This window comes from Neodiprion fabricii, chromosome 1, assembly GCF_021155785.1.
Source record: "Neodiprion fabricii isolate iyNeoFabr1 chromosome 1, iyNeoFabr1.1, whole genome shotgun sequence".
Classification (NCBI taxonomy): domain Eukaryota; kingdom Metazoa; phylum Arthropoda; class Insecta; order Hymenoptera; family Diprionidae; genus Neodiprion; species Neodiprion fabricii.
In genome coordinates this window covers 1,304,221-1,330,874 of record NC_060239.1, presented here as the reverse complement: position 1 = coordinate 1,330,874, position 26,654 = coordinate 1,304,221, and the positions used below count along the sequence as shown (strand labels likewise).

General features: G+C 44.7%; 3 protein-coding genes across 9 annotated transcripts in view; 2 read left to right on the top strand and 1 right to left on the bottom strand.

Moving 5' to 3' along the window:
- Positions 1-1,090: 1,090 nt before the first annotated feature.
- Positions 1,091-7,308, bottom strand: LOC124177929 (cysteine-rich protein 1-like). The gene is made up of 3 exons (XM_046560903.1): positions 7,174-7,308; positions 1,726-1,878; positions 1,091-1,491 (listed from the first exon to the last, which is right to left on the bottom strand). The coding sequence occupies exons 1-3, from the start codon at positions 7,211-7,213 to the stop codon at positions 1,448-1,450; spliced, it is 237 nt and encodes a 78-aa protein (XP_046416859.1). The 5' UTR covers positions 7,214-7,308; the 3' UTR covers positions 1,091-1,447.
- A 66-nt stretch (positions 7,309-7,374) lies between these two features.
- On the top strand, positions 7,375-13,989 carry LOC124177906 (transient receptor potential channel pyrexia-like). The gene is made up of 8 exons (XM_046560849.1): positions 7,375-9,088; positions 9,325-9,577; positions 9,648-9,850; positions 9,925-10,131; positions 10,203-10,537; positions 11,213-11,774; positions 11,972-12,222; positions 12,313-13,989. Exons 1-8 carry the CDS (start codon positions 8,675-8,677, stop codon positions 12,476-12,478), a joined length of 2,391 nt encoding a protein of 796 aa, XP_046416805.1. The 5' UTR covers positions 7,375-8,674; the 3' UTR covers positions 12,479-13,989.
- A 4,650-nt stretch (positions 13,990-18,639) lies between these two features.
- The window catches only part of LOC124177834 (protein pangolin, isoforms A/H/I/S), a 131,162-nt gene continuing 123,147 nt past the window's right edge, over positions 18,640-26,654 (top strand). For 2 of the 7 annotated variants that reach the window (XM_046560749.1, XM_046560698.1), the window contains exons 1-2: positions 18,640-20,318; positions 21,645-21,720. In XM_046560749.1, the coding sequence (XP_046416705.1) occupies positions 20,169-20,318; positions 21,645-21,720 (226 nt within the window). In that variant the 5' untranslated portion in view covers positions 18,640-20,168. The remainder of the gene's footprint in view (positions 20,319-21,644; positions 21,721-26,654) is intronic. The other 5 variants (XM_046560730.1, XM_046560721.1, XM_046560714.1 and 2 more) reach the window with 5 other exon arrangements.

Sequence of the window (26,654 nt, the reverse complement as noted above, 5' to 3'; positions counted from 1 at the left end):
GAGGAAATGGAAACTTTTCGGCGTTCGCGATTCGAATTACCGATCAATGAATATCGATATGGGAATCCACCAATATGTGGGCAATATTTGTGTACTATTTGTCAGTGTACGGCACGGGTGAATTAAAAATAATAAATTTGAAGTTCGAGGAATATAATCGAGGAAACAAACGAGGTGTAATCATTGAATTTGGCTCAACTCGACCGCGGTCGAGAGACTCTTGGTGTTGTAAGACGGTTTCGACTTGCGGTTGACTTGCGGAATTTCCGCTGATCGTGTTGTGTTAACAGTTAGTTATTTGCCGCTTCAACTTTTAACGAAACTAGTCCGTTTTATATACGATGGGTGTCAAACCATCGTCGCCGTTTTATACCCTAGATCGGTATTCGTGTGGGTGTAGCGCTCTCGGTGAGCGAAGCTTGTACACAAATGTGTAAAGTGGACTGCGACGCATCTGGAGCATAACGATGTTCGCTTACTTTTATGCGCTATCTTTACTGGATTATTTATGCGCCTATCGAGATCTCGAATCCCCTTATTCGTATTCTTCGCGCCTATTAAGGCGAGCATTAATAAGCCCATTCACCTGCCCCTCGACTCTGTTTCACAATCGAGATGTTTTTTTTTTTCTTTCATATCGAGTTACAAAGTACCGAATGCGTGAATGAAAAAATTGCAGACTTTCTGCAAGAGTGCGTGAAATCAGAATCAGTTCCAAACCGTATACCTAGCGTGGGATCCACAATATTGAAACTTACCGCTGCTAACTTGTCGACTGCTGGTAAGGCAGCTAGATTACCATTCGAAACTGATAAATGGCTGTCTTACCGGTCGAGGATCCATAGCATCTGAGCTTTCCGGCTAATGGAAAGTTGCGTTTTATCTTGACCAGTTAAAGCATCGACTCGTTTTACACTGCAAGCTTACTAATTGCGATATTGCTCGAGCTGCTCGTTCGATAAATTCAAAAGATGCAACTGGCAAAACGACTGCGAGTACACGGGATGAATAAACGGACCTGATTGTGAGATAAGACGTAAATGTTGTCCGGTTGTCAGGAATGGGTAACGAGGTATCGAGTTATAATCACTTACGAGTCATGACGATATGTTTATTAGTCCGAACGATCATTACATGCGAACTTTGTCATGTGATTTTTTTTCTAATCTTATTCTGTTCCAATAAATGCATTACGCTTGAACTTTGTGCGATAGCTATTGTAACGTTATATGCATGTGTAATTACAAAACAATTGTTATTTTATACGCTTATAGTTGAAGGTACTTTATATCAGCGATGTATAATTAGGTACGTTATGCTTATTACATAGATAATGTAGGGTGTATTTATGTGTCGTTAACATATACGGTTATTATACTGGCGTTATTGTGGTTGGAACGTTTCTCTTGGAATGTAGGTCGCCACCACCCTCAAGTGTAAAATGCGTTTACTTCTTGTAAACATAACTCTCAGCACCGCCTCGTCCAAAGCCTGTAATTATCATGGAGGGATTTTATGAGCTATCCAACTTTAAGACGTGAGAATTTTTAATGGTAATTAATTTCTACAAGCTAAATGTGAACCAAAATGAAATTGAAAATTGCTAAAGGAGAATAATAAAATGCATAAAACTTGAAGAAATTCTCGTCCGCTTGTGGCGATTATGAATAATTCTGGTTTCGTTTGTTCGCAGGCATCGAATCGGAGAATCAAAAAGTGTCTCACCTCCGGGGCCGAATAACGCGGCGTAACAAGGCTGATTGCAGTACGGTTTACCCTCATGCTCGGCGTGGCTGCCGGGGGTCAAAGTCTTGTTGCACTTTTCGCATCTCAGACATGCGCTGTGCCAGTCCTTTCCCAGGGAGGTTTTTCGTTCCGCTGCACAAAAACAGAGAAGTATGGAGACTTTACACATATACGCGTTGTAGAAAACAGGGACAAAAGGAAAACCAACGGGTTGTAAAAGGGGGAGGAATAAGCATAAAAATGCGAGACGACTCGCAGGCCGCGCTTTGGAACCAAGAGAAATGAATAAATCGATGCAACCGAGCCGACGCATTAGCAATTTTCTAATTAAGAATTTCAAGAAGACACCAGGCGTCCTCTGGGACCCGGAGCTTTCTTTCTCATGAAAAACCCCTTTTCACGCATGGTGTGAACTCGGCGATATCCGCGGGGAGCGAACATGGAGCCCGCAAAACCGAGCATTGTCGCACCGGGTGTTTTGTTCTTTTCAAAGAATCCGCGGCGCATGCATGCATCCATCATCCCAGATGAGTTTGCGATATCGTATTAAATGGGGATGTTTATTACGCGCCGCTACTCGCCGCTAGGTACTTGAATTACCGCATCGTGGCAATCACGAGTAGATATCGGCAGCCGTAACAGCCAATACCTTTGTTTCTCAACGGCACCGATTCATCGTTCCACCGAAGAGCGTCGAGTGCACCGCGCCGATATAAAATCGGTGCACGTCAAAATGTATACAGATTCACAGTTGTCACGCGGAATCTCATTGGTCCAAATGATCGCGCGAAATTTCTGCGAACAACGGGGCTGATTCGTGAATCCAGAGTAGAGTCATTAAAATTTGACGTTTAGAAATTGGGATCCGCAATCCGTAAGGTCGTGTAATACTCCTACCCTTACCGAACGAACAAACTCACCCTTTTGCTCCCTATATTAGATAAGCAAACGAACGGAAATACTTCAAATTTCGACGGTCCATACGTAATTATTATAATTCCTAGTTCTCGTCTAGCGACTTCGATATTGTATGAAAACAGTTTCACGAAGGCTCATTCTACTCCTCATTGTTTCCGTCATTGCCCAAAGTATCTAAACCGTGCACTCTTTGACCCCTGAAATGCGGGAAATTTGGGAATAGTAACACGTGTTAAAAAACCGCACATTTTTTTGACGATTATCGATGCACCGTCGAAATTTGAACCCTATCCATACGTTTATTTAATATAGGAAGCAAACGGGTGAGTTTGCCTGGTCGGTAAAGGTAGCAGAACTATACGACCTTAACCAGCGTATCCAAACCCTCGAGGGTTAGTTATTAGCGCGAACAATTCGCAGACTGCGGTTGTGTAGTGGCTCTCATCTACGGGTCCATCAGCGTAACAAATCCGCGTTATGTAAACCAGAAGCATCCAAGTCGCTCCCTAGGCCGAGAGATGGAAAGAGTGCTGGCCGGAGGGACGAGGAGGAGGATAACGGATGCTGGGCAACCCCACTTTCATTGCCATTTCGCCGCAAACAAACCTGTCGCTCTCATCTCCGGGCGCCCGGTCCGCTCTTCTTGTTATTACCTAGGCAGAGAAGAAGGCCGTCGGAGCGGGCAGAAGAGCTTTGTTGCTGTCCTCGCAGGCGGATGGATGCTTCATTGTTGTACAGTGGGCGACGGCGATGTCGAAACGCCGGGTCCGTATACGCAACCTTCCTCTCTACGGTTTCGCGCCTGTGTAGATTTGCGCACCGCGTACACCTGGCCAACTTCACTCCGCCTCCGAGTCCTGACGAACTTTCGACCGAATCGCTCCAAGCTCATCAACGACTCCGATGCTGCCATCGGCAACCCTCGCGACTCTTTCGACAAAGACGAAACGTTCGGAGTAGGGTGGTCCTTAAAAAGGTCATTTTTTAATTTCCAGCAGCGCGCCCCCCAAATCGGCCCGACGTAATTTTAAAATAATTCCCTAATTTTCTCAGATTTTTATCTGGACTCTAACCCGTGTATATCAAATCAAATCTACCGAACAGATTTAGACAAAATTTGGTATAAGAGGATTTTTGGGTCGCTGATTACGAACTTCAACTCAGAATTACAAAATTCAAAGTTTCGGGTCCAATATGGTGGATTCAAACCCCAAACGTCACTTGATATTGCCATATTGGATTCACCATTTTCAATTTTGTAATTTCGAGTTCAGATTCGTAATTACCGACCCACGAAACCCCCCTGAACCAAATTTCATCTAGATCCGTTCGGTAAAACTGATTTCCCCTGAAAGGGTGGAACGGGATCCATCCCTTTTGGGACATAGGTTAGAGATGAAAGTCTGAAAAAAATAGGAAATTCTTCTTGAACTATCTCGAGCCGATTTGCCGAGCGAGCCGGTCGAAATTAAAAAATTACATTTTCAAGGATCACCCTAGTGCGCAGCTACTCAAAATTCACCCCTCGTTTCACCCCTCTTCAAGAATCACCCACGCATATTTACCGAGAGAATCAACGCCGTCGAGTGTACATGCATATCGCCGCACCCGGCTGATGAGTCCGGATACTCGGTGGGTAGAATCAGAAGACCGCAATACGGTAATTATTTTTTTACCAACTTTTGATCCCTTGACTAATTTCTGCCTACATGCTCCCGTTTCTGCAGAGTCTACTCATTTTTCACGGTTCCAATTACTCGACCGAGGCTACAATTTTTAGCTACATTTCTATATTTCATAGGAAACGTTTCAGGATTGGTTCGGTTTGTGACCGGATGATACCGCGATTGGCTCGTAGATTCTTTTCGGTCACCGCGTAGGTGCGGTTCCACGTATGGATACATTAGTTCGTATACGCTCAAGTATGCAACGCTGGTGCGTGAGACGCACGACGCTTTCAGCGTCACTCGTCAACGACTCCGAAACAGAGCTGGGCTCTATTCACGAGGTAGACGGGTTTTTATCAAAAGACTCCGATGTACAGCATGCGTCGGTATGCACGAGGTACCGAACCGTGTAAAACGGGGTCCAAAAGTGCGCGCCTTGTACGCGAAGCGAGAGTCGTATTATGGGGCCAGAAGTTAGCCGCGTTCGTTGATACTGGTATGATAATAAGTACGTACTTATTGGAGAAGATTTTGAGCTATATCGAGAAAGAATTGTTGCAGTTACTCAACGCTGCTACGCTCATGTAATCAGCTGTAGTTTACCAATTTCTTAAAGCTTAAATATCTTATCCGCCGACAATTTCGAGATTATTTCACTGTGAGGGGTGTGCGAAGGTTTATCGAATACTACGAAATGTTTCGTAAGCTGATAATATAACGCGATACCGATTATATGGGAAAACAAACAATACACCTAGGCGATAAGCCGCCCAATTACGTTTAGTGCCATTTATTACCGTATAACGACATAGTTTCCTGCTTAACCGTGCAACTGACGCCTGATATTTTTCAACGACTAATCGCTACCTGATAATTAATTTTATACGCTCACGCGGATATCCGTCGGCTTCAACGAAGCGTCAGCTCGCGTAACTTTCCTCAATTTTTCACAAGCTTCTTTTTAACTCTGTTTCTGGTATTTCATTCGCGGTGTAAATACTGACACTGCGCGTCAAGGAAATACGGAGAACCGTGTGTTTGAGGCGTAGCGTTAAACGCTGTGTATAAAATGTTATCTCAACACTCTCGCCGTGAAACCGATCAACGTGCAGAGCCATTTCCTTCCGCAGGGTCGTAATCGTTGCTTTCACCGTCATCACGGAGGGAGGATCTATCGTTAATCAATCGATCGGAGGAGTGAAATTCGATTACGTTACAAAAGAATAACCTTTCGACGATATGATTATCAAATCGAAGGTTTACCGATGTATAAATCGACGCGATAAATGTACAGCTTTTCGAATTCAAGTCTCGTGATCGATCACTGTCGGATTAAAGAGGAAAATTGAACGACGCGCTCATCGGTAAAGGTGAAAGGTATGAAGTTCTTTTTTCTCAACTCGCATGTACTATATTGACGTACGACTTCGAACTGACGTCCATGTTTTCACACCTGTACGTATTAGAGCTCTGTGTACTCAGGTGCAGTTGTAACCTACGCGTAACTCGCAGCGTGGATAGAGAAAGTTCTTGAAGGTTGAGAAGATGAGGTCACGGTTAGGTCCGCGTGATTCATCCGTCCGCATAATTTTAAACAACCTGTGCATAATTTCGCGCTTGGCTCGGATTCGGTAGCAAAAACTCAACGAGAATCGCGTCGATTTTTCAAGTACGCTGCACGAGGAGAGTAAAAGAGAACGTGTGCCTTCTTTCTTACGCATAACTGAGATCATCGCTAATTAAAATACAACTCGAAAGTCGCGTTATCGAGGAATAACAGCGCCGATAACAATGCCTTGACACAGTTCCACCATCCGCTGACACACAACGCGTTTCCGCAAGGACGTTTGTTTCTCTTCGACTTTGTTCGCAGAAATGCGCTCGGTTCGTTGCACCAATTACGCTTCAACGAAATTGTGGACGTTTTCTTTCGTTCTTGTAAAATTGTGTTTGCGAATTTTCTTTCTCTTGTTCGTTCCGGATCGCGTTGCGCTGCAAGCAAACTGCCGACTCTCGCGCTTCCTTCGTTTTCGCAACGTTTGTCAAAAATCGCTGACCAAGAGAGACGCGTAAACGAATCGCCGGTCGTGTTGGCAAGGAATATACCGTCACGTCCAGTCGAGAAAACGTAAATTCGTGTTATAAAATATTGTTAATTTTTACATGGAAGTCTCTCGACATTTTCCGCATCCGGTGGTGCACCGCGATACGGAGCTCAGACATCCGTCACCACATTCGTTTGCGTTTGGCTGATGTATTCACGTGTTGACGCTCACACATTCGTAACGATAATTATAATTAATCACAGAGGGACCCACCCACATACACCGAGGCTCGTAGCTTATTACGGCATAGTCGTAAATAAAAGTGACGCGGGAATCTCCGTATCATCAAAACTGAATCCTAGCGAAAATTGTAAGCTCGGTGCTAAGACCCGCGACACTGTTTTACCTAAGGCTTCATTTGTAATTGATTTAACTCAGCAGCGTATCAACCTGCAAACCGATTTCCCTTCTACATCAAAACCGACAATACGAGAGAATGAAACCGGAGTAAACAAGGAATACTAAGAGCGTTGTTAAGCGAGCCTGAAATTATCCTTGAGTTATATACATTCGGTAAATGGTTTCGACCAGTTAACCGCAGCTTCCGCAGCTCTTTATTTTTTGCCCACTTTATCAAACTTCCTTACAATAATTTGAGTTGTACAACTTCTTTTTCCAGGCAGTGCAGATAAAAATCGACACACCTTTGTTCAGCCTCAAAGTGTGGAACAGGGTGCAGAAGAAAAATGGGGAAAATCTAATCTAAGATGGAAAAGCAGTGGAAGCAGAAGACTCACCGAAGTATACCGGCTTTTCGCACTTTGGGCAGTTCGGCATGATGCAGGCTAACTGGGCGTGAGCGTGGCTAGAAGCGAATCGTCTCTGAAGTCTGACAAGCGTTCTTCGGCGTGGTCAACCGCTGACTAGATCGCGTCTGGTCCCGGTCGCCGGGTTTCCCCTCCTCTGACCTTCCGTCCTGCTTCTTGCGTCCCGCAACGCGTTACGTTCTGCGTTATAATGCATCGCGTTCGATCCGTTCAAGCAGCCACTCGAGCCGATCGCAGCCCGGCTCTGAGAGGTGAGATCACCGCAAACGCTGATGTAATCGGTTCGTATTTTGGCCTTCTTGTCATCCGGCCAATCGCAATGTTTCTGGAATCAATGCAACAAGCACCCCGATTCAAAATGCCTCCACTGGACGCAGAGACCCCGAATTTTTATCACCCTCGTACTCTTTGGCCCAATTTTTTAGGGTCAAGAGCGGGTGATTTGTGCTCCGATCTATTGTGACGCTTGGATTGATTGACATAGTACCTTCAAGGAAGGTCAATTAGATAGTCCGAGGGTTATTTTCTTTCATTCTCTGAGAAATCAATTCATTCGCTCTTCTTTTCACCCGTAGGTCAATACCTTGTATAATTGACTTGCGCCTAAAGCTTATCGCCGCACTTAAATTCGACAATGATCTGTGGTGAATGGAATCTACTGCTTTGGCATAGAAGATTGAAGGAATAAAGGAGCCAAAGGAAAGGAGAGAAAAATAATGGGTAAGAATCTCAGACGCTGGGAGAAGCTCGGCGGGATCTGATATTGATTGATTGAGACAAGGTCGAAGCCATAAGTCATCGAGGCGCAGGCTGGAAAGTTTTGATCAGCCTCTAATACCTACTCCTGTCGTAGTAAAACCTTACCTGCGTCTGCGTAAGCAACCTATGATTTCCTTCGTCCATTCTCATTCTATTGAGTATGAATTTCGTCCCACGCACGTGGAGAAAGCCAGAAAAAATTTATTACGATCTATGCCCTATGATCTCTGATACGATATATATCGAATAATTTTCCAATTACCGCCAGTGACGAAGAGAAATTAAGACTGACTCGAGTGAATTTCGGAACTTTGACCGATGTCGAGAGCTCCGTCTCCTTGGTTCAATGTAACAATTCAGAATCAGGGGCTGGGCTCAATCTCAGACGTAAATCTGGCTTAGCCGAAATCTGTGTTTGAACCAAGATTTCGTCGTTACCAGGCCGATATACAGCGGGGCGATAATAAGGTTCACAAGAATTAACCAGGAGTAATAAGCGCACCGAGCAGCGACATTGCAAACAGCTAAATGACTTCCTCTGGTAACCACATCCTCGAATAAATAATGGAAGTGGAAATTGTTAGTGGTGTTCTTTCGTTCGTGGGTGTTGGGGGTTAGTTGCGTTTGATACTCACGAGATTACAGTCGGAGTAAGGATCGCTCTTTTCTTGAACGCCGTTCGTAGATCCCCAGGTTGAAATCTGATCAAGAGATGACGGTCTGCCGGGCCCCGGCGACGAAACTCGAGCTCATGACGCTCGTCGAGAACGGCGACGTGAAACAAGCGGTGCAAATCATCGAGTCCAGCAACACAAACGACCACCGAAGTTTCGTCGAGCCTTGCGGTTCGCTCCGAGTAACCCTCGTCCACCTCGCAGCCTGGCAAGGATACCTCAGCATCCTCCAGCGGCTTGAAATCTCGAATGCGGACCTTGACGCGAGCGACAAGTTAGGAAGGTGTGCGCTTCACCTGGCCGCTCAGCAAAATCACGTCGACGTCGTAAAGTGGCTTTTGGAGCGAGGAGCTGCCGTCGAAAACCGATTCGAAGTCAGATTCTTACCCAAGGATGAACCTTACAGTGCCACCGCTTTAAACTCCTGGCCAAAGTGCGATATCGGACATAGTGTACGTACAAAAATCACAGTGTGTCCAAGGAGTCGAGTCCGTAGACAATTGATTGTTCAGATATTTGCGAAAGGGAAAGCCGGTTGAGGCTTTTATTTTTTCATTTCGGTAGGATTACCAAATTTTGTAAATTCATTCTTATTTTACAAGTATCCTGTTGATATACGTATAAGTATCCGGTCGCATGGTATTTCCGAATAATCTAAATCTTAATCCAAATCCATCCAAATCCTCAGCTGCCACTGCCGGAATGTTGGGGAAGAACGGCGCTTCACCAGGCGGTGAAAGCTGGACACGTCGACATAGTGAACCTCCTCCTGAACGCCGGGGCGAACCCGGATGCCCGGGACCAGCGAGGAGTGACGCCCTTGCATCTGGCCGCCGTTACTGTGGACTCGAATGACCCAAAAGACATGTCGCGGTTCGAGAGGATCGTCGATATCCTCGTGTCCGCCTCGGCGTCCGTCAACATCGTCCACCCGGACACAGGTGAGTGTCGATCCAGTTCCCATCGTCTGCGGTTCAGTCGCAAATGGTTGACCTCTTGCTCTCCACCAAGGCACGACGGCGCTGCACCACGCCGTGACCCTGGGTAGCCGGGAAGCTACGAAGCGACTTCTCGAGGGCGGTGCCTGGCCGTCGGCTCGTTGCATCGGAACAGGAATCACCCCGCTACATATTGCGGCTAGCGCCGGGTTCCACGACATCTTACGGATCCTGCTGTTTTACATGGACTCCTCCTTCGTCGATGTCCAGGACGAGGTTAGTGTGTTTTTGAGTTCCAAGTTGCCGGCACGAGGTGGAATCCCGACTCACATTAAGATGGCTTCGCGCAGGTTGGACGTACACCGCTTCACGCGGCAGCCTACCAAGGTCACCTTGCTTCCATTCGGGTTCTGGTAGACAGCGGGTCTAATTTGGCCTCGGAGACAAAGACGGGAGTGACGGTTATCGACGCCATATTCGAAAACATCGCCCGGCCGATCACCTTCATCACGAACATTCTAGACTCGCTGGTGCGGGGGACGGACAAAAACGTGAACGTAAGCACACCTCCACCCTAGTCCCTCTTCATCGGCGCTGATCTACAACAAGACTGATATTCTCCTTTCAGCAAGTCGTCTTGGACTTCAAGCCGCTGGCACCCCGAGGCGAACTTCAGATGGCCGTGGTTTCTGCCCTGATTGGAGCTGTGCCGAGCATCGAGCAGATGACGATCCTCCAACACCCGCTAATCGAAGCCTTCCTTGGAATTAAGTGGTACCGGCTTCGTCCGTTCTTCTTCCTCCTCGTGCTCATCCACGTGGTCTTCGTCCTCTCCTTGTCGTGCTACGCGATGATCCTCCTTCAGAAAGTGTTCGACATCGCGATACCTGCAGGCAGAGTCCTCATTCTCTGCGCCTGTATTATTCTTGGCCACAATCTACTCCAGCTGCTCATAGTGCCGAGGTGATTCTTAAGTATGGACGTTTCGGTGTCGAGGTCTTAATGAATAAGGTCAAATTTCGACGTTTTGACTCTGAGGGGGGTCCTCCTCGGAAAAGTATCATGTGTCATTTACTGTAACTGATAGAAATTACATCACCATTGTTTCACCAGAAGGAAGGAAGAAGAAAAACATTGAGAATCACTTACGTTTAAATACAATAAACCTCACGTGGGAGGTGAAACTTTCAATATAAAAGATCAAACAGCCATCGAGACGGTGAAAATACATAAAAGTGTATAACGGCGGTAAATTCAATTAAACGTCAGTTATTCCATGTGGTAGTCCAGTCATCACCCGAGCAATGACATGGAGAGGGATAAGTTTATTCTCACACTGAAATCTACCTTGATCCACCATTCTTAGAATTAAAAAGCTTACCTAGGTTGAGAGAAAAATGACACATTCTTATTCGGTTCCTTTGGAGACATAATTTAATTGAATTTAAGATCAATTAAACGAAAGTCAGGCGTGATAAATTTGACTTTATTTATTGAGACCTTCGAGATCGAGACGTCCATACACATTATCAAGATAACGCCGAGAGAACAGTTTTATTAGCGATTATCAGGCTCCTCGCTAATTGTTGCCGAGTTCATTCGATCGACCGAGTTATTATTTGAGGTTCACTTTTTCAGGCACCACACAAGGCAGTTCGAAACCTGGTTGTCAGCCATCTGTGTGACCATTTCGATCGGAGTGGCGATTGCCGGAGAGTACCGTCCGACCATGATGGAAGCAACGAACCAGGCTGAGAGCGAAAGCTTTCGTCAGTGGATCCTGCAGTCCGTCAGCGTGGCCATACTCATCGCCTGGATCCAGATAATGCTGCTCATCGGGAGATTTCCAACCTTGGGGTACTACACGCTCATGTTCTCGACCGTACTGAAAAACGTCTTCAAGGTGCTCATAGCCTTTGTATGGCTTATCGTTGGTTTCGCTCTGAGCTTCTCGCTTCTGTTCTGCGGCGGCGGACAGTTCACCGACTCCTGGAAGGCCGTGATCAAGACCATGGTCATGATGACCGGGGAGTACAACTTCGACGACCTCGTGAAAACGATGGATATTACGGAGAAAAACGTCGTTCTCCAATTTGTCGGAAGGATCGTTTTCCTCATGTTTGTCATGCTTGCCAGTATTGTGCTGATGAATCTAATGATCGGTTTGGCGGTCAGCGATATCCAGGGAATCTTGAAGGAGGTAATTTAATGACCTTTGAAACTCTACTAGCGTTGGCATGGTCCTGGTGTTATTCGAGAACGACGGACCTACCTGAAAGCAGGTAGTGCAACCAGCAACCCGACCCGGATTGCCCTTGACTATGAGTTATATCTGTGGGAGAGATCGGAAAATGACTCAGCTAATGCATGTAAATTTTGAAATTCCTGCGCGACTAGGGCTACATCCGTCGGTTGCTGAAGCAGGCCGAGTTCGTTGCTCACTTGGAGTGGGTGACGTCCCACCGGATTTTCAAAAGCCGGCTGGTTCCCAGATACCTGAGGATGATGTTCGAATCGAAGAAGATGATCCCGACCCAAATAACGCTCGGCGTGTTGACGGAGTACGGAAAGAAGAACACTGGGATTTCCGAAGAGCTGATCGACGCCCTTTTCGACATCGCCATGAGGAACCGGGAACTTGACAAAGAGTAATTCGGCTTAACGAAACTTTCTACGGCCACAGGCTACACATTGCCTACGGGAACGTTTCAAGTAAGCTTCATTGTTTTGTGTTTCAGGTGCGAAAGTCACTCCCCGTCTTCCAAAGGAAACGAAGACTGTTTCAACGAAACGGTAACTTCCTGCCAGCATGGAGTCAAGGAATTCTTTCGTGAAAATCTGCGCACGCAAAGAATGCAGTCCATAAGACGTAAGCTGGGTAGGCGGCGAAAAAGCGCAATCTGATTGAAAACCATAGGCAACGCGCGTTACGTAGGTACGATGGAATTTTACAAGCTGAATTCTCAGTGCTCGGGCATTTGTTATAGGAAAATTTATGACCGAACTATTCTTGCTGCAATTTTGTTTGCCGTGAACCAACGCTTGAACAATGACAGGTGATGGAAATTATCTTGCAGCCTAAATGAAATTCCAAGCGTCTAATGGTGGCCATATTGAAAATACGTCACAAACATATTTTATTAAGAACTTTAAAACGTAGATTTAAAAATTCAGCCAGTTCCACAGCGACGGATGATTTGAAGCGCGGAAAATTAAAATCTGAATGTGTAGTTAATCGGTAAAACAGGAACACGTAAATCTGAAGAAAAAAAACGTAATACTTATTCAACAAGACAAGTATACTCGATCAAAAGACGTAGCGAGAATAAATATGCACTGATAAAAAGCATAGCAATACTCGTAGAATTCACCTCAGCCGGTAATGAAGGCAGGCTCGTGTGTAGTCGTGTTCAGTTGCCGAGAGACTTGGTTACCCGCGAAATACGGTCCGTTTGTAGCCCTACAGATGTCAGAGGTAGGTAGAAAGAATGCCGATATAAGGCAAGTGAATTATCTGTGTTCAAACCTGAATTTCATCCGATTGAAATAATTCACTGGACTAGCAAATTTTAATGATAATATAGTCACAGCAAGATATTAGCTGTCGAAATCAAAATTTTCAACGCAACAGCAAAGGTTTCACAAGCATAGCCAAGCGAAGTTCCAATGTAGCAAACCCGTCAACTAAACTTGCAAATTCCTGGCTGCTGCAACCGAATTTTTTTGCTACGACGATATTGTTACCAAAACTTGCTGGTTTAGCAAGTTATTTTTTCTTTTCGACAAGTACTCCCTGCACCAGCTGTCCGGAAATCATTTCCTATACGTTGATTCAAATATACATTTTTGTGTTTGTACCGCATATTGCTATTTACGCACGCCGGCCATGCAGCAACTTCACAATCAGTTCAGTTTTCTTAGTCATCACTTTTGATCCGCAGGTACAAATGATCCGAGAATAAGTGATTTGTTTCAATTGGGTTATACATATGATATACTACTATAATTTTCACAAGCGAACAGGCACCTCTGATTTTTAAAGTACATTGTAAACCAGACCCCCGAAATCTGCAAAGTAGTCGGACAATTGTTCGGTCACGAGAAATTTATGATAATCATTTATAACGTGTCGGTGATTAAGGAGAAAATAATTATAGGTCTATATTTTATCACTCGGTTGTATTCGCAACTAATGATTTTTATTTCGTTTATTCTATACTACTCCATATTTATACATTAATTATAATTATTGGAGTACAATTATATACAGCAATGTCACATTTCCAGTAATTTTGTCTGATTCCACAATGATGTCGCATGCGTCTTCTTACCTGTAAGTAAAATAAATTGTGGTTTGTTTTTTTTTATGAATATATGTATATTTCCTTTCTTTTCATGTTCTTCATCTTTCATTACGCGACTTGGTTGCCTTCCAAGGATTCGGTCAGCCGTTAAACGTAAGGACGATGGACAGATCTACAGCAAAAAAACTGTACAGGTTTTTTATACTGTTTTTTTATGGATTTTGATTTACTGAAACCGGGTAAAATACTCACAAAGTACCATCACGTCGGGTTTCTTCTTCAACTCGTGTTTGTAGTTTCATTTAGAGTGAAAACTCCGATTTAATTCGAAGCCCGGTATTCTATTTTTGATTCCAAAAAATCCTGTTCAATAGTGATTCTTTACTTTCATTTAATATGCAGTAGAGTGAGACTGGAAAATAAATACAAACAGGGAAACAGAAAATGCAAAGCGGAAGCGCGTTCGAAACTGTATTAGAGAGAAAAAGAAAAGGTTTTATAGGCGAAAAGAACGAACAAGGAATGTTAAATACACTTCACAAAGAAATTGTTTCTTTAATTTTTATAAGAAATATTGTTTAGTTCACGTAATAAGATATTGGCTTTTTCGTTATTGTTACGTTTGTTTTTATGCAAACACCTTGTATTTTGCAGAAATACTGTACGTGATGCAGGGAAATGAAAGTCATTTTTGGATTCAGCACACTCGAAAACATAAAATTTACCAAAAACATCGCTAAATATTTTTTTGCAGACCTGTGCAGTCTGGAGACCTTTGTGGAATGCAAAGATCAAAGTGATACCTGGAGTTTTAGGCGGTACATAATCACTTGTATAATATTCGACGCAATACAAGGTTTCCGCGACAGGTGAATTATACGTATTAATCTTTAACAAACGTCCGACAAGTGACAACGATAGTCGTTATCGGAATTCTCTTATAATGATCATTTGATTATTGTTCAGCCATCAAGCGACATACATAAGTTATGAAATTTTATCGAACGTGTAAGGTACCCATGCATGTTATAACGATGACAGTGATGCCGGCATTAGCAGCGAGCTCGTTTCTACCAGGCATCGCTTTTCAATCTTGACTTCTCCGTACATCGACACACATTTACAAAAATATGTCGGCCTGAATATCTAATCTGAGAATCTAAAAAGCAGAAAAATACTAATCGGAAACACACCAGTCCTAATCCCCAACTCGTAAGCGAAAATTCAAGAGAGCGTTAATTCCATCGCGCAGGTAATTCACGGAGCTTTTCAACTCGAGCCGTCGATCCGGTTTCCCAGCGACAAACATACAAGGTCTGGTTTGCATTAATTTTATCTATAAATTGAAAATCCGACGAATTTTTACCCCTCCGCGATCTTACAATTAGAGGAATACCTGGGTAATAATTTGAAAGGCCGAAAGCCGTGATCTGTAAATGGTAAAACCCTGCATTCGACGGGACGGGGGATTAACGGATTGAATTCACTGACACACGAGTGTGCATAGTTGTCACCCAACACCGCGAGGAACCCAAAGAAGGTACATACTTACATACATACATACATACTACGACTTATCTCCTCGTCTCCTGGCTTGCGCGCGATACGACGTGTAGAGTGCGTCAGTGAATGACTGTCAAACTCTGACCATGACCCGCGAGTCTATTATTGTGTCTATGTACATCGAAGGCGTGAAATTACATACGATCGTGCACGGGAAGGATATACATGGAATCATCTACGCGGGGTTGTAATTGATATGACGTTAGACTTACACAAACCTGATGCCCACCGATTATACTTGCGCGTTTAGAAATGCGTTACGAAATTTTTATACCTGCCGTTATACGCTGCGTTTGGCGTCGAAGATATCGGGAGTAAAGATTGAAAGATATGAAAATAAAGAGATATAAAGTTAACGTTTAACTTTTACAGGATGTGCTGCAACGCGCGAGTAGGAAAAACGTTTCACCAGAAGCCATCGTGCCGAATTACGTTTACCTACGAAGTGCTGCCATCATTCTATGCAAATTTCTCCAATCTGACAGCTTCTCTCATTGTTTCATTGATTTTCCATTTCATAAGCGATACGCGATTCTGAATTTTGCATAGTTCAAATTGTTCAGATCACAGTTGAATGTACATATAATTCTGCACTTTCACTGAACGCGTTATAGAATGGGAAAAATTTCGATGCCCAACATTATGCCGTTTCATAATTATATCGATGCGGAGTACATGATGAAACGTACCATGTACATGAATATTAGATACACATAGTGCGCATGTATCACGTATCTATAAATATGGTATATCTATAAATTTCGATAACCAGAGGCACAATATCGTTCGAGGATTAACGACCGAGTTACTAATGGATACTCATCGTCGAGTGTGATGCCTGTTCTCCTTAGATAGTCGATTGCATTGTGTTATCGCGAACACACAACCGTTACGGAGATCGCGAGTCGATACGACCGAAATTTTAACACCAACTCATTAGCGTTATTTATATACTTAGTTTCAGCTCCCGCGATCTTCCAAGATCCCCGCAGGTGATATACAATATGTATACATATTTATATACATATATTATATACTTGTACAAAAGTACACGCATATTGCATGTATAATATTCGCACTGTTAATCTGTGACCAACGATCCAACGATAAGCCAAATAACGTATACGTATAACGTTTATAATTGGGATCGGTAGAGACGATGATTAAACCGCGTGCCCTGCGTGTAGATTTTGCAAAACGTGGAGTTGGTCGTTATTGTGAAAATCGTTAAATGTGAAAAGGGAAAGGGAATCTGTTTTTCTTGCCGCTGCTGCAACGTGCAGGTGAAAAGAATCGCGTGACGGTCGCAGCGCACCTTCTACCTTCCACCTTAAGCCTCAGGTGAGCAGCCGCCAGGACACGAACTCCAAGTTGTCCTGCGGCACTGACCCCGGGACGAATAAATTAACAATCTTGATACATTATTGTCACGCAATGTTTGTTTTCATTTCGACTCGACCGTGCAGGACAATTGTGCGTATATAATGTATAACCCCACTGCAGAACAGACTTGCAAATTCCTTACCTCTACAAGGTGAAGTAAAAAAGATGCAACGTTGTAGGTATAACATGTCTAATAAAAACGATAATCTATGATTAGTGTAGGAAACTAATATTTGGTTAGCCGGTGTATAGCTTCTATCGCTCCGAGAGTGAGTTGGGTTGGGTAGAAAGGTTCGGGTACATGGTACGGATGTATTATGTACGTGGGAGCTGTGGGTAAGTCGAGACCCAGTCAAGAAGGGTTTCCAGGAACGCCGGGCCGGGTCAAAAGATCGTATTGCCAAAGATTTCTCAAAGGCTGGTGGTGGCTCCGTTGTTCTCTGAATCACCGAAATCTCAGTGGTCTCGCATTGTTCCCTGCGAGGCTCCCGTTTCTGTAATCCCGTTTCTTAATTCCGATCGTCGACCAAGGCTGCGTGGATCACGAGGGGGCTGAGGAGGAGGAGGAGGAGGAGAGAGAGAGAGGAGGTTCGCGGATCGACAACCTGCGCATACGTAATTCCTCCCCCTTCCTCGGAAAAGCACGGGCTTATTTTCGCGCCTTTCGGAGATGCGAGAGATCCTCCGGGTAGGGTTCGATACGAGGAGGCGGCCCAAAAGACAAAAAAGGAAGCTAATTGAACGGGGCCCGCGCGAGGCCCGAGCCTGCCGGCGCAAACGAGGTAAACTGCATCGTAAAGTACGGCCGGTCTTCGGGGCCTCGGAGGATCTCGTTTACTCCGAAAGGCGCGTATATAAGCTCCGGAGTCCGTGCGTTGTATGCACCTCGGATCGCCGGCCGGCTATAGAATCGCGTACAGGTAGGTGGGTCTCTCGTGTGTATGCACGTCGGGTGTTGCGTACAGGTATATGTATACGAAACTTCGGTCGCGGCGCGGAGCTCGAGGAGGGGGGCGGGCCCGAAACGGCCGAAACGGCCGACGGGTTCTCTCTCCTCGGTTCACGATCTATAGGCAGAGGCACCTATCACGCAGTCATTAGTTTCGTGGCTGAGGAGCCGGGCGTCGGTCCCACCGCCTCATATCTCATCTCGACGTGGAGGGGTGCAGAGGCCCCGGCTCGGGCTACCTATAACACAGGCTCGAAACAAATTTCCCCAAACAGTCCTCTTCTCGGAACATTCCAAGTCAAACATCCCGCTTCCGTACCTTCGATCGTCGGGCCTTGTTGCTTCGCACCGTTGATACGTACGCACGACGATTCGAATTCGGATCGTCGCCGAAGCGGGACTTCTGGACTCCGATTGTTCGATGCACGACGATATCGACGGTTGAAAAACCTTCCAATAACGGGTGAGAAGATTTTCAGAGAAACGAACAACAAGCTAGGGATAAAGGTCCGAAAGCTATGTCGAATCTGTCGTTCCATCGAGAGTCGATAAATTCGTTGGCAGAGCCGTAATCCAGCCTGATCCAGGGTCACTCGGGAGGTAGGCGTGTGTCGCAGGATTGTCGCGCGACGAGAGAGATCCGAGAGCGAGCGTAAGAATCCGTGGCGGTGCGTGGTTTCGTTTCGTAGGATCGAGGCGAGGGCGCAGCGTTCGTGCGTTTCCGGCGTTGCTCGGCCGTCGTCGGCCCGCTGACTGCCATCACTGGTTAGGTCGAGGAAGGGAAGCCGAGGCGTCGAGAGGCTCGCCGCGATTGGCCGAGACTCGGAGCCGCCCGCCGAACCTCGAGCTCCGTTCGCGCCGCCGTCTCGGCAGCCTCGCAGTTAGCACCGAGCAGCCATCAAGCTTACTTGGGGCCGTCTAAACACGTCGGTGTTTACATATACCGCGGTGGTATGATGGCCGTCCGCGTGTTTATTAACCCCGTTATTATTCTACACCACGATCACCCGCTGCTGCTGCTCCTCGATCACTCTACGCGGCCGCCACGCGGTGGTGCAGTTTTTAGGCGCTGCGCGCTCCATGCTCGCGTGTAAAAAAACACACACGACACGCACGCACGCACGCACACACACTCGACACACACGCAAACACGTACATACATACATACGCTCACCCACCCACATTTTGTATATATATATATATATATATTCAAACGTATATACCATATATACATACACGAAACGCAACGACATACACCCACCCACGTATCACATGTACATGTATGTATATACAGTTGGACGTGTGTGTATACAAGTCTCGTGTGTATATAATATGTAATAGTATATTACATGTATACATGCACACGTGTGCAGTGCGCGTACACGCTCGTTGAGTAAACTGGATTTAACGCGGCAGTTGCACTGATAATAATCGTTACAATAACAATAATAATAATAATAACGACAACAACAACAACAACAACAACAACAATAACAATCAAGTTGACAAGTTTCTTAATGAATTTCTAACGGTCGGTTTTTATTTTCTTTTCTTTCCTCGTTCTTTATTCTTCCCATATCTCTATCTCTCCTCGACGTCGTGGTCGTTGTTGTTGTTGATGACCCCCCCCCCCATCGTGCATCGTCTGTCTACCGACCTGTTTTAACACTGTGAATAATTAATTATTCTGTGCCCGCGTGTGCCTGTGTGTCATCGTCATCGTTTCACCATCATCATCATCTTCGTCGACGTCTCTTGTACAACGTAGTTTTGTTTTTGACAGAGAAAAATGAATAATTAATAAAAGTAAGAAGGAAATTCGTCGTCGAACGAGTTTTGTGAACGAAAAGAAAAACAAATGCAGAAAGGACGTGGGAGGAGAATAGTTGTGACCAATAAGTTTTTCGTTACTTTTAATTTAAATTCTTTCGTTTTTTCCCGTTAATCATACCATAAAAATGCGCGTATGTGATTTTACGCTAATAACGTCGTCACGGTGTGAAGTGTGAAGAAGAAGAAGCAAAAGAAGAAGAGGAAGATAACGAGAGGAAGAAGGATATTGATTCGATACATGTACAAGAATTGGCGCATTAATACAAAGTGTGTGGTGATCCTGTTTTGTTTCGTTTTGTTTTGTTTATTTCGGTTTATTATCCCTCGGAGAGCAGTGGTGTCGGTTAATAATCGTGCTCCTGCCGTCGCCTATTCTCTATTCACGGGGAAATAAGGAAGCAGAGGCGGGCATTGAGTTCGGCGAAACGTCGAGACAAAGCCGGACTCTCGCCTCCTGAAGCCGACGCCGCGGACGCCGACGCCGATAACGAGAGGACGGGATAAAGGACAATCGGAGATCGGCCGATCGGAGGCTCGAGCTAATCGTAAGCCGAGCGCAATAATGCCGCACGTCAGCAGCAGCGGCGGTGGCGATGATCTCGGAAGCAAGGACGAGGTCAAAATTTTCAAGGATGAGGGCGAGGACGAGAAACGATCCTCGGAGAACCTCACCGAGGAGAAGAGCTCCCTTATCGACCTCACAGAGTCTGAGGTTAGTCGTTGCTGATGATTATAAAACGAAATATAAATGTAGATAGAAAACGCGGGGCTTCGTTATCGTTGCCAACTTATGGCGATCCGCCTGATTCGCACGAGGTTCAAGTTGGTTGCCTTTAAACGCAGCGAAACAAACGAATCGCTATCGTGCAACTTCGGAGTGCTCGCTTCTCGTGATAAAACAAAACATAATCTAGGTATAAAACGCGGGCTTTGTTGTTGCCAAGTTCGGACTGTCCGGCCGATTCGCACGAGGCTCGAGTCGGTTGCGTTATCGTAAACGATTCGTGTGGAGGAAAAACCGTTGTTTCGCGATTTTGGAGTTGTCTGAAAACCGTAATAAAACAAAAACACTCATATTTCGAAACGTTAATTCCCTAAAAGTCGTTGTAACATTAAGAAAATAGTGATTTTTTCCCCAATGTTTCGTTACGATATCGTTACTAACATCAGGCTCGTTCAAACGCAACGGAACAAACGAATCTCTTACGCAATTTCATAGTGCTCGCTTTTCGGGGAATACGTTAACTTTATCGAATTTCAAACAATTGGAAGACCTTTTATGTCTGCATAAGACTCATCGCTTCTGCGAACTTGAACCTCGTTTGTTATGTTTTTTTTTTCTTCATCCACAAGTGAAATGCGTCCAGTTTTATTACATCACTCTTCTCGGTGACAGGGTGTTGCGGGTTTTCAAAATATCGATTCGTTTCTGTACGATTTACCTAATTTGAAAGGTGTTACAAACAGATCCATAATTCCTAGAAATTTTGTCAGATTTTTTTCCACATTGTGATAAATATGTATTTCACCTTATCATGTTATAATCTAATACCTTGTCTGAAGATTATTTCGAATTGACGCCTGTGAGTTGAAATCGTGACTAGAAAGTTATAATTCTACGCCGCTAATGAGATCGAACGCAAACTCGAATAGCAAACTGACTGTGTGCAGGAGGTATGTATACCCAATAATTTTTGCCCGCGGAGAAAACCTGGGATTATCATATTATAAGCTAGACTCGACGGTGAAATAAGTGTCCGTCCCAAGCCTGTGTTCAGACAACGGACGCCCCGAATATCCTCGAATAGCAGGTCCGTGTTAAAATCAAACAAACAAATAAACAAGCGCGTGCAGAAACGATTCAAGTATTATAAGAAAAATGAGAAACGAGATAAACTCGCTTGACGACGACGATGAGCAAACATCGTCTTATTATGCCTTATTTTAACGTAAACAAGGACGGGAAGTAGGCAGAACCCATCGTCGTTGGACACAGGTGTCACAGAAATCACCACACCCCGTATAATCTGTGTTACAGGAAAAAGGATCACTCTCCGGAGGCAGCTACTCGACGGGAAAGACGACGGCCAGGTCGGACCTCAGCCCCGTTTACGGTGAGTCTAGCTTTTTGCTCTCTGTTCATTTATCTCCTTCTCAACCTTCCCGCCAATCGATATAAATTTTCAACGTCGCGTTTTACCCTGTCCGTCTAAATATACCGTACAATATATTTCTCTCGGCGTATTAGTTCCGTCGGTACTAAAATTCTCGCCCATGGGGTGGGTTTCTGCGTGATTTGTTATCAATATCATCGATCTAATTAACGTTGTCTCCATTGTCAGGAATACAAGACGGGTGATAATAAGTGTGCGAGGTATATTGGAATTGGAAATGTGAAAAATAGATTTGAAATCTTGTCACCAGGATTAACCCGGTCGTCTTTAAGAACGAATTACGAAACGCGAGTAAGGCGGATGGATTGACTCCGTTTCACGTTAAACCGAGCGCCGAGACGACGACATAACAATGAGCGGCAATGATATCTCGTTGCGTTGTCGAGTAATTGACGACGGCGAGTCTCTCGCTCTCTCTCTCTCTCTCTCTCTCTTCGGGTGTAGGAGGCGCGTCGTATTCCCGCTAGATAGCCCCGAGTCATTTAGGCAACCGACTACAGCCTCGCTGGACGCTGCGCCGTTGTCCGTTGGTAGAGAGACACACAATCGACAAACTGCTTTTCAACATCGGCAAAGTTTAGTCCGCGGGATCCCTGCAGCACCGTCCCTTCTCTCCTTATTGTCAGTTCGTTCAGTTTTGTATTAGGCTTTGCCTGTTTTCCACTGCGACGTGTAAATGGAGAGGCAAAAAGCACCAGCAAACAGACAGACTTCTTCTCCTCAGTCGTCTTCTTTTGGTATGCCTAGGTTACACCTACCGCCCGCCATGCCTCCTCTCTTCTCTTCTCGTCTCTTCCTCTCCGCAGGAGACACGGCTTTGCCCCCCTTCCGTGCCGTCGATCCACATGGCACCCAACAGAGCCTGTTTTCTCGCAGTCGGTGCCCGCTCTTCTCACTTTTCTCGACCGCCTTCCTCCTCTTCTTCAACTTTTCAACTCTCCAGAGACAGGATTCGACGGTACCTGCCTTTCTGCTGCCTCCTGTTCGATCCTCCTCGTTCGGTTCAACATTTTGCCGAGTTCTACGGATCTCGATAAAACTCCATTGTACGACGGATATGTTCTTCTGGTAAAATTTCACCCGCTTCGGTTGGCCTGCGAGAGTGCGATAAATGATATATCAAATACGATCACCCGGTATGTCTTGTGGGCCAGAGATGCAGACGGACAGACTCTCCGGGGTCCCGCGCTCTGCTCTGCTGCACTTACTTCTCTTCCACCACTGCAACGTGCAGTCAGTATGGTGTATACACCTACCTTTACCTGCACCCTACCTGCCCGCCTCTCTGCCTACCTGCCCGCTAACGAGGCTACCTGCTGCACTTCTTCTTCTTCTTATATTTGGAGGAGTGCGAGAGAGAAAGGTTACGGGGAGCGAGGCACGAGAGAGAACTTGCCCAAGATCCCTCCTTCATCTTCTTCTTCTCTTCGCCCCCGCAACACACCTTGCCTTTGGGGTGACGACGGTGAAGGTGATGCTGCTGCTGCTGCACCACCTCCCTTTATAACTGGTTAAACAAATTTCTCTTGGTAAGATGCTTTTCCGTGAAAATTTCCGACAGGGCGAGTTTTACCCCCGGTCCTAACGTTTCACCTTCGTTCGGGGTTACCGAGGTGTTATGCCTCGCCTCGCCTCGCCTCTACGTTCCTCATTCCTACATGTTTTTTACTTGATTCATAAACGCGAAACCGTGCAGGTGTGTACAGCGCAGGGCTTAGATGTAGAAATTACGCGCATTTAAACCGGCCGGTCCCGCCATACCTTCTCTTATCCGTTGAGCAATGTCAAATGCTTGCCGGGTTTTTTCGTCTTTTTGAAAAATAATCGGCAAGGCTGTCGTAAATTCGTGATTTACGATTAATTCAATGAAAAAAGTATCGTGAAAATATTGTCGGAAGCTTTTTTGAGAACATTGTACCAATGTAATACTTTTAATTCTTCAAACAGCGTGTATTTTCTTTCTTTCTACTGTCACTCAACACGTGTTTGCTCAGGGTCTTTCGTATACAGAAATTATAAAACATGACGACATTGTACGGTGTAGGTACACCTTGTACTACTGCACTTGCCGTTGCTTTGCATTATTCTTTATATCTTTCTTGCGTTTGTTCGTTCCTTCCTTCGTACGTTTCATGGTCTGGTCCATTATAAGTTTGTACTTATGAAACGCTTTGTTCAAACAATTTCACACTACGAATACGAATACTATTACTACTTCTACTTCTACTTCTTGTACGACGACGGCGACTTGTCGCAAGGCCAAATATTTACCATTCCGGCACTATAACGGGTTACCTACGTACGCGCGTCTCATTGCTTGCTCCATGTTGTCCTTTTCTTTTATCATCATTTACTATCGTCGTCTTATTAGGACTCTTCATTTTCGTTTTCTTTGCACAGATTTGGTTTCTCGGTATTGTCGGTTCATTCTCTATTCTTTTTTCTCCGTTCTTTCGTTTCTCGTTTTTTTCATACTTTTAATTTACTTCGTACATTATTATGAATTGAACGTGCTGCAGGCTTACTGCTCGGAGTAAAACTTTTTGTGTTTCTTTTACTAATTTTATTCTTTCATGACTTATGTATGTCAAAGCAGTTTACGAAATTCGTGAACGATGCATAGTATTTTTATCTTCAAATATTGAATATCGTTTATTGAGTGTATAAGTAATTTAAGGCGAAGAGGGAATGAGATATGCAAAGATCGAGTTCAACGCGTGCTCGTTGAACCGAGTGTAGGTACCGAACGAATCAAGTATCTACTTAAAACTATGAGAAAAGATGAATCGAAAATGAGCTTAAACTCTAATTGCGGAATATTACACGCGCTGATATTGTTCCCAAAAGTATAATTTAATACACTCATCGTCAGCAGTAGGTGAAAATACTCTCTGCAGTATCCCGTGATGTGTCCGGAGGAGAAATCGCTCACACGAATTGACTAAATGACGAGCTTTTTTTTTTCTTCTCATCGTATCATAATTACGCTTCACACGTGGTGACATAGCCTGTAACGAATAGGAATATCAAGGATTATCGATCGTGCGAAGAGGACAATGAGGATAATCGTGGGGTGAAACGAGATAAAAATTAAGAGATAGAAGACTGAAAAGGTAGGGCGGAGGACCGAGAAGCTAAGAACGGTTTCGGGGGCGCGAGGAATGAGAAAAAGAGCGAAGGAGAGAGGGTGTAGGGAACCACCACCACCACCACCACTACCACCACCATCATCATCATCACCACTATCACCATGACGGCAGCACTATCGCCACAAGCAGCGTCGTGGTCGGTCGGAATCGTGGAGCCGCGTCCGTTGAGCGAGGTTAGCAATCTGTGTAGTGTTTTACGACAACTATAAATATGGCCATAAAGCTCTTTGTTTAGAGCAGACCCAGTCTGTGCTCTGTGGGGCTTTCGAAACTGCGTGAGCTCTGCCCCCTCGATCCTCTTTTCTCTCTCTCTCTCTCGGTTCGTCTCTCCTTTCCTCCTCCTCCTTCGCTCCTCTCACGTTGGGTTCGTTGCTCAAAGCCGTTTAGGTATGTAGCTTGACGGTTTGAACGGACCGGCGAAACAGCGGGTACAGTTCGTTTCATCCTTCGTTTGGTTATTACACCTCAATTTTTGTTTTGTTGGTCGAACTTCTTCATCTTCTCTTCTACTCCAGGGTGTCTAACGACCTCGAAAAATCTGAAAATTCTCAAATGTCGTGCAAATTCAATGCGACTCTTGGAAAGTCATGAAATTTTACTAACAAATCTGAAAATTTTATTCCTGTTATTAACAAGTGACTCAGATTTCAGCATTTTTAAAAAAATTTCAGTCTTGTATAGATAGATCGATTTAAAGTAAATGCGATTTGTTTTTTCTTCCTATGTACGGAACATATTATAATATTTATTGCGCGTATTGCTAAGATGATTTGGAAGCCAAAAAATCGTAATTTGAATGTCAAGTCACGCTTTCTATACTCTAAATATTTCTCGATATGGTCATGGGAAAAAAATTCTTATTTCGTTTCTGAGAAAACCTCAAATGCTTATTCGCTACCTATACGCGATTATCGGAGATGGATAAATCGCCGTCCGAAATCTATTCGCGGAGACAAGGGAGGTCCGGATTTGAAGAATACGAATCGGGAGGATCCTCGGGACCCAAGAGAGAGCCAGAGCTCCGAGCTTGTAACGTTCTCTTCTCACCCATGGCCGGCCACGTCGTATACTTGTCCGGTTTTGTTTGACCACTCGCCGCGTCCCTCGAAGCCGGTAGCCGCGGGTCGCACTCCGCGCGCTTCGTTCCGTAGAGTTTTTAATTAATTAAGTATTTCATTAATTAATTTACCCAAATTAATATTACAACCCTACCTTAACCTAACATAACATATTTACGTAACGCATCCGCTGCTATTCGGCTACCTACCGTATAATCACTTGGGGGGAGATAATTTACTGCCTACAAGGCAGTTCTTTTTGTTGTTTTTGTACATTTCGGAAGAGGTTCAGCATTTACGTCGAAAGAAATTATAACAATTTTAGCGAAATTGTGTCTCGACTACACGTTAACGCACGTAACAATTATAATGAATATGCGAAGTTGGTACTGTAACGATGCATGTTTTGGAGCAATCTGAGAAATTTGATAAATCACAATATATGGAACATACTCACGTGTATTTGGAAAAGCCAACTCCTTGAAAGTCATTCGGAATTTGCACAGTGATCAATTGGCTCTCAATGCTTCGTTACGTTATCGTTACTAACTTCAGGCTCTTTAGTTATTACGAATTGCCACTCCTTTTATTATTGTTGTTATTAGTTCGTTTTGTTGTTTTTTGCTGAACAATTTTGATTCTAAAGTTGAAACTGAACTTATGCACA

Bases quoted from the DNA above. Each gene is read 5' to 3' on its own strand.
- LOC124177929 (XM_046560903.1), bottom strand. From the start codon at position 7,213: ATGCCGAACTGCCCAAAGTGCGAAAAGCCGGTATACTTCG. The intron at 1,879-7,173 runs GTGAGTCTTCTG...GTTTTTGTGCAG, and splicing joins CGAAAAGCCGGTATACTTCG to CGGAACGAAAAACCTCCCTG. The intron at 1,492-1,725 runs GTGAGACACTTT...TGATAATTACAG, and splicing joins CGCGTTATTCGGCCCCGGAG to GCTTTGGACGAGGCGGTGCT.
- LOC124177906 (XM_046560849.1), top strand. From the start codon at position 8,675: ATGACGGTCTGCCGGGCCCCGGCGACGAAACTCGAGCTCATGACGCTC. The intron at 9,851-9,924 runs GTTAGTGTGTTT...GGCTTCGCGCAG, and splicing joins TCGTCGATGTCCAGGACGAG to GTTGGACGTACACCGCTTCA. The intron at 11,775-11,971 runs GTAATTTAATGA...CTGCGCGACTAG, and splicing joins TCCAGGGAATCTTGAAGGAG to GGCTACATCCGTCGGTTGCT.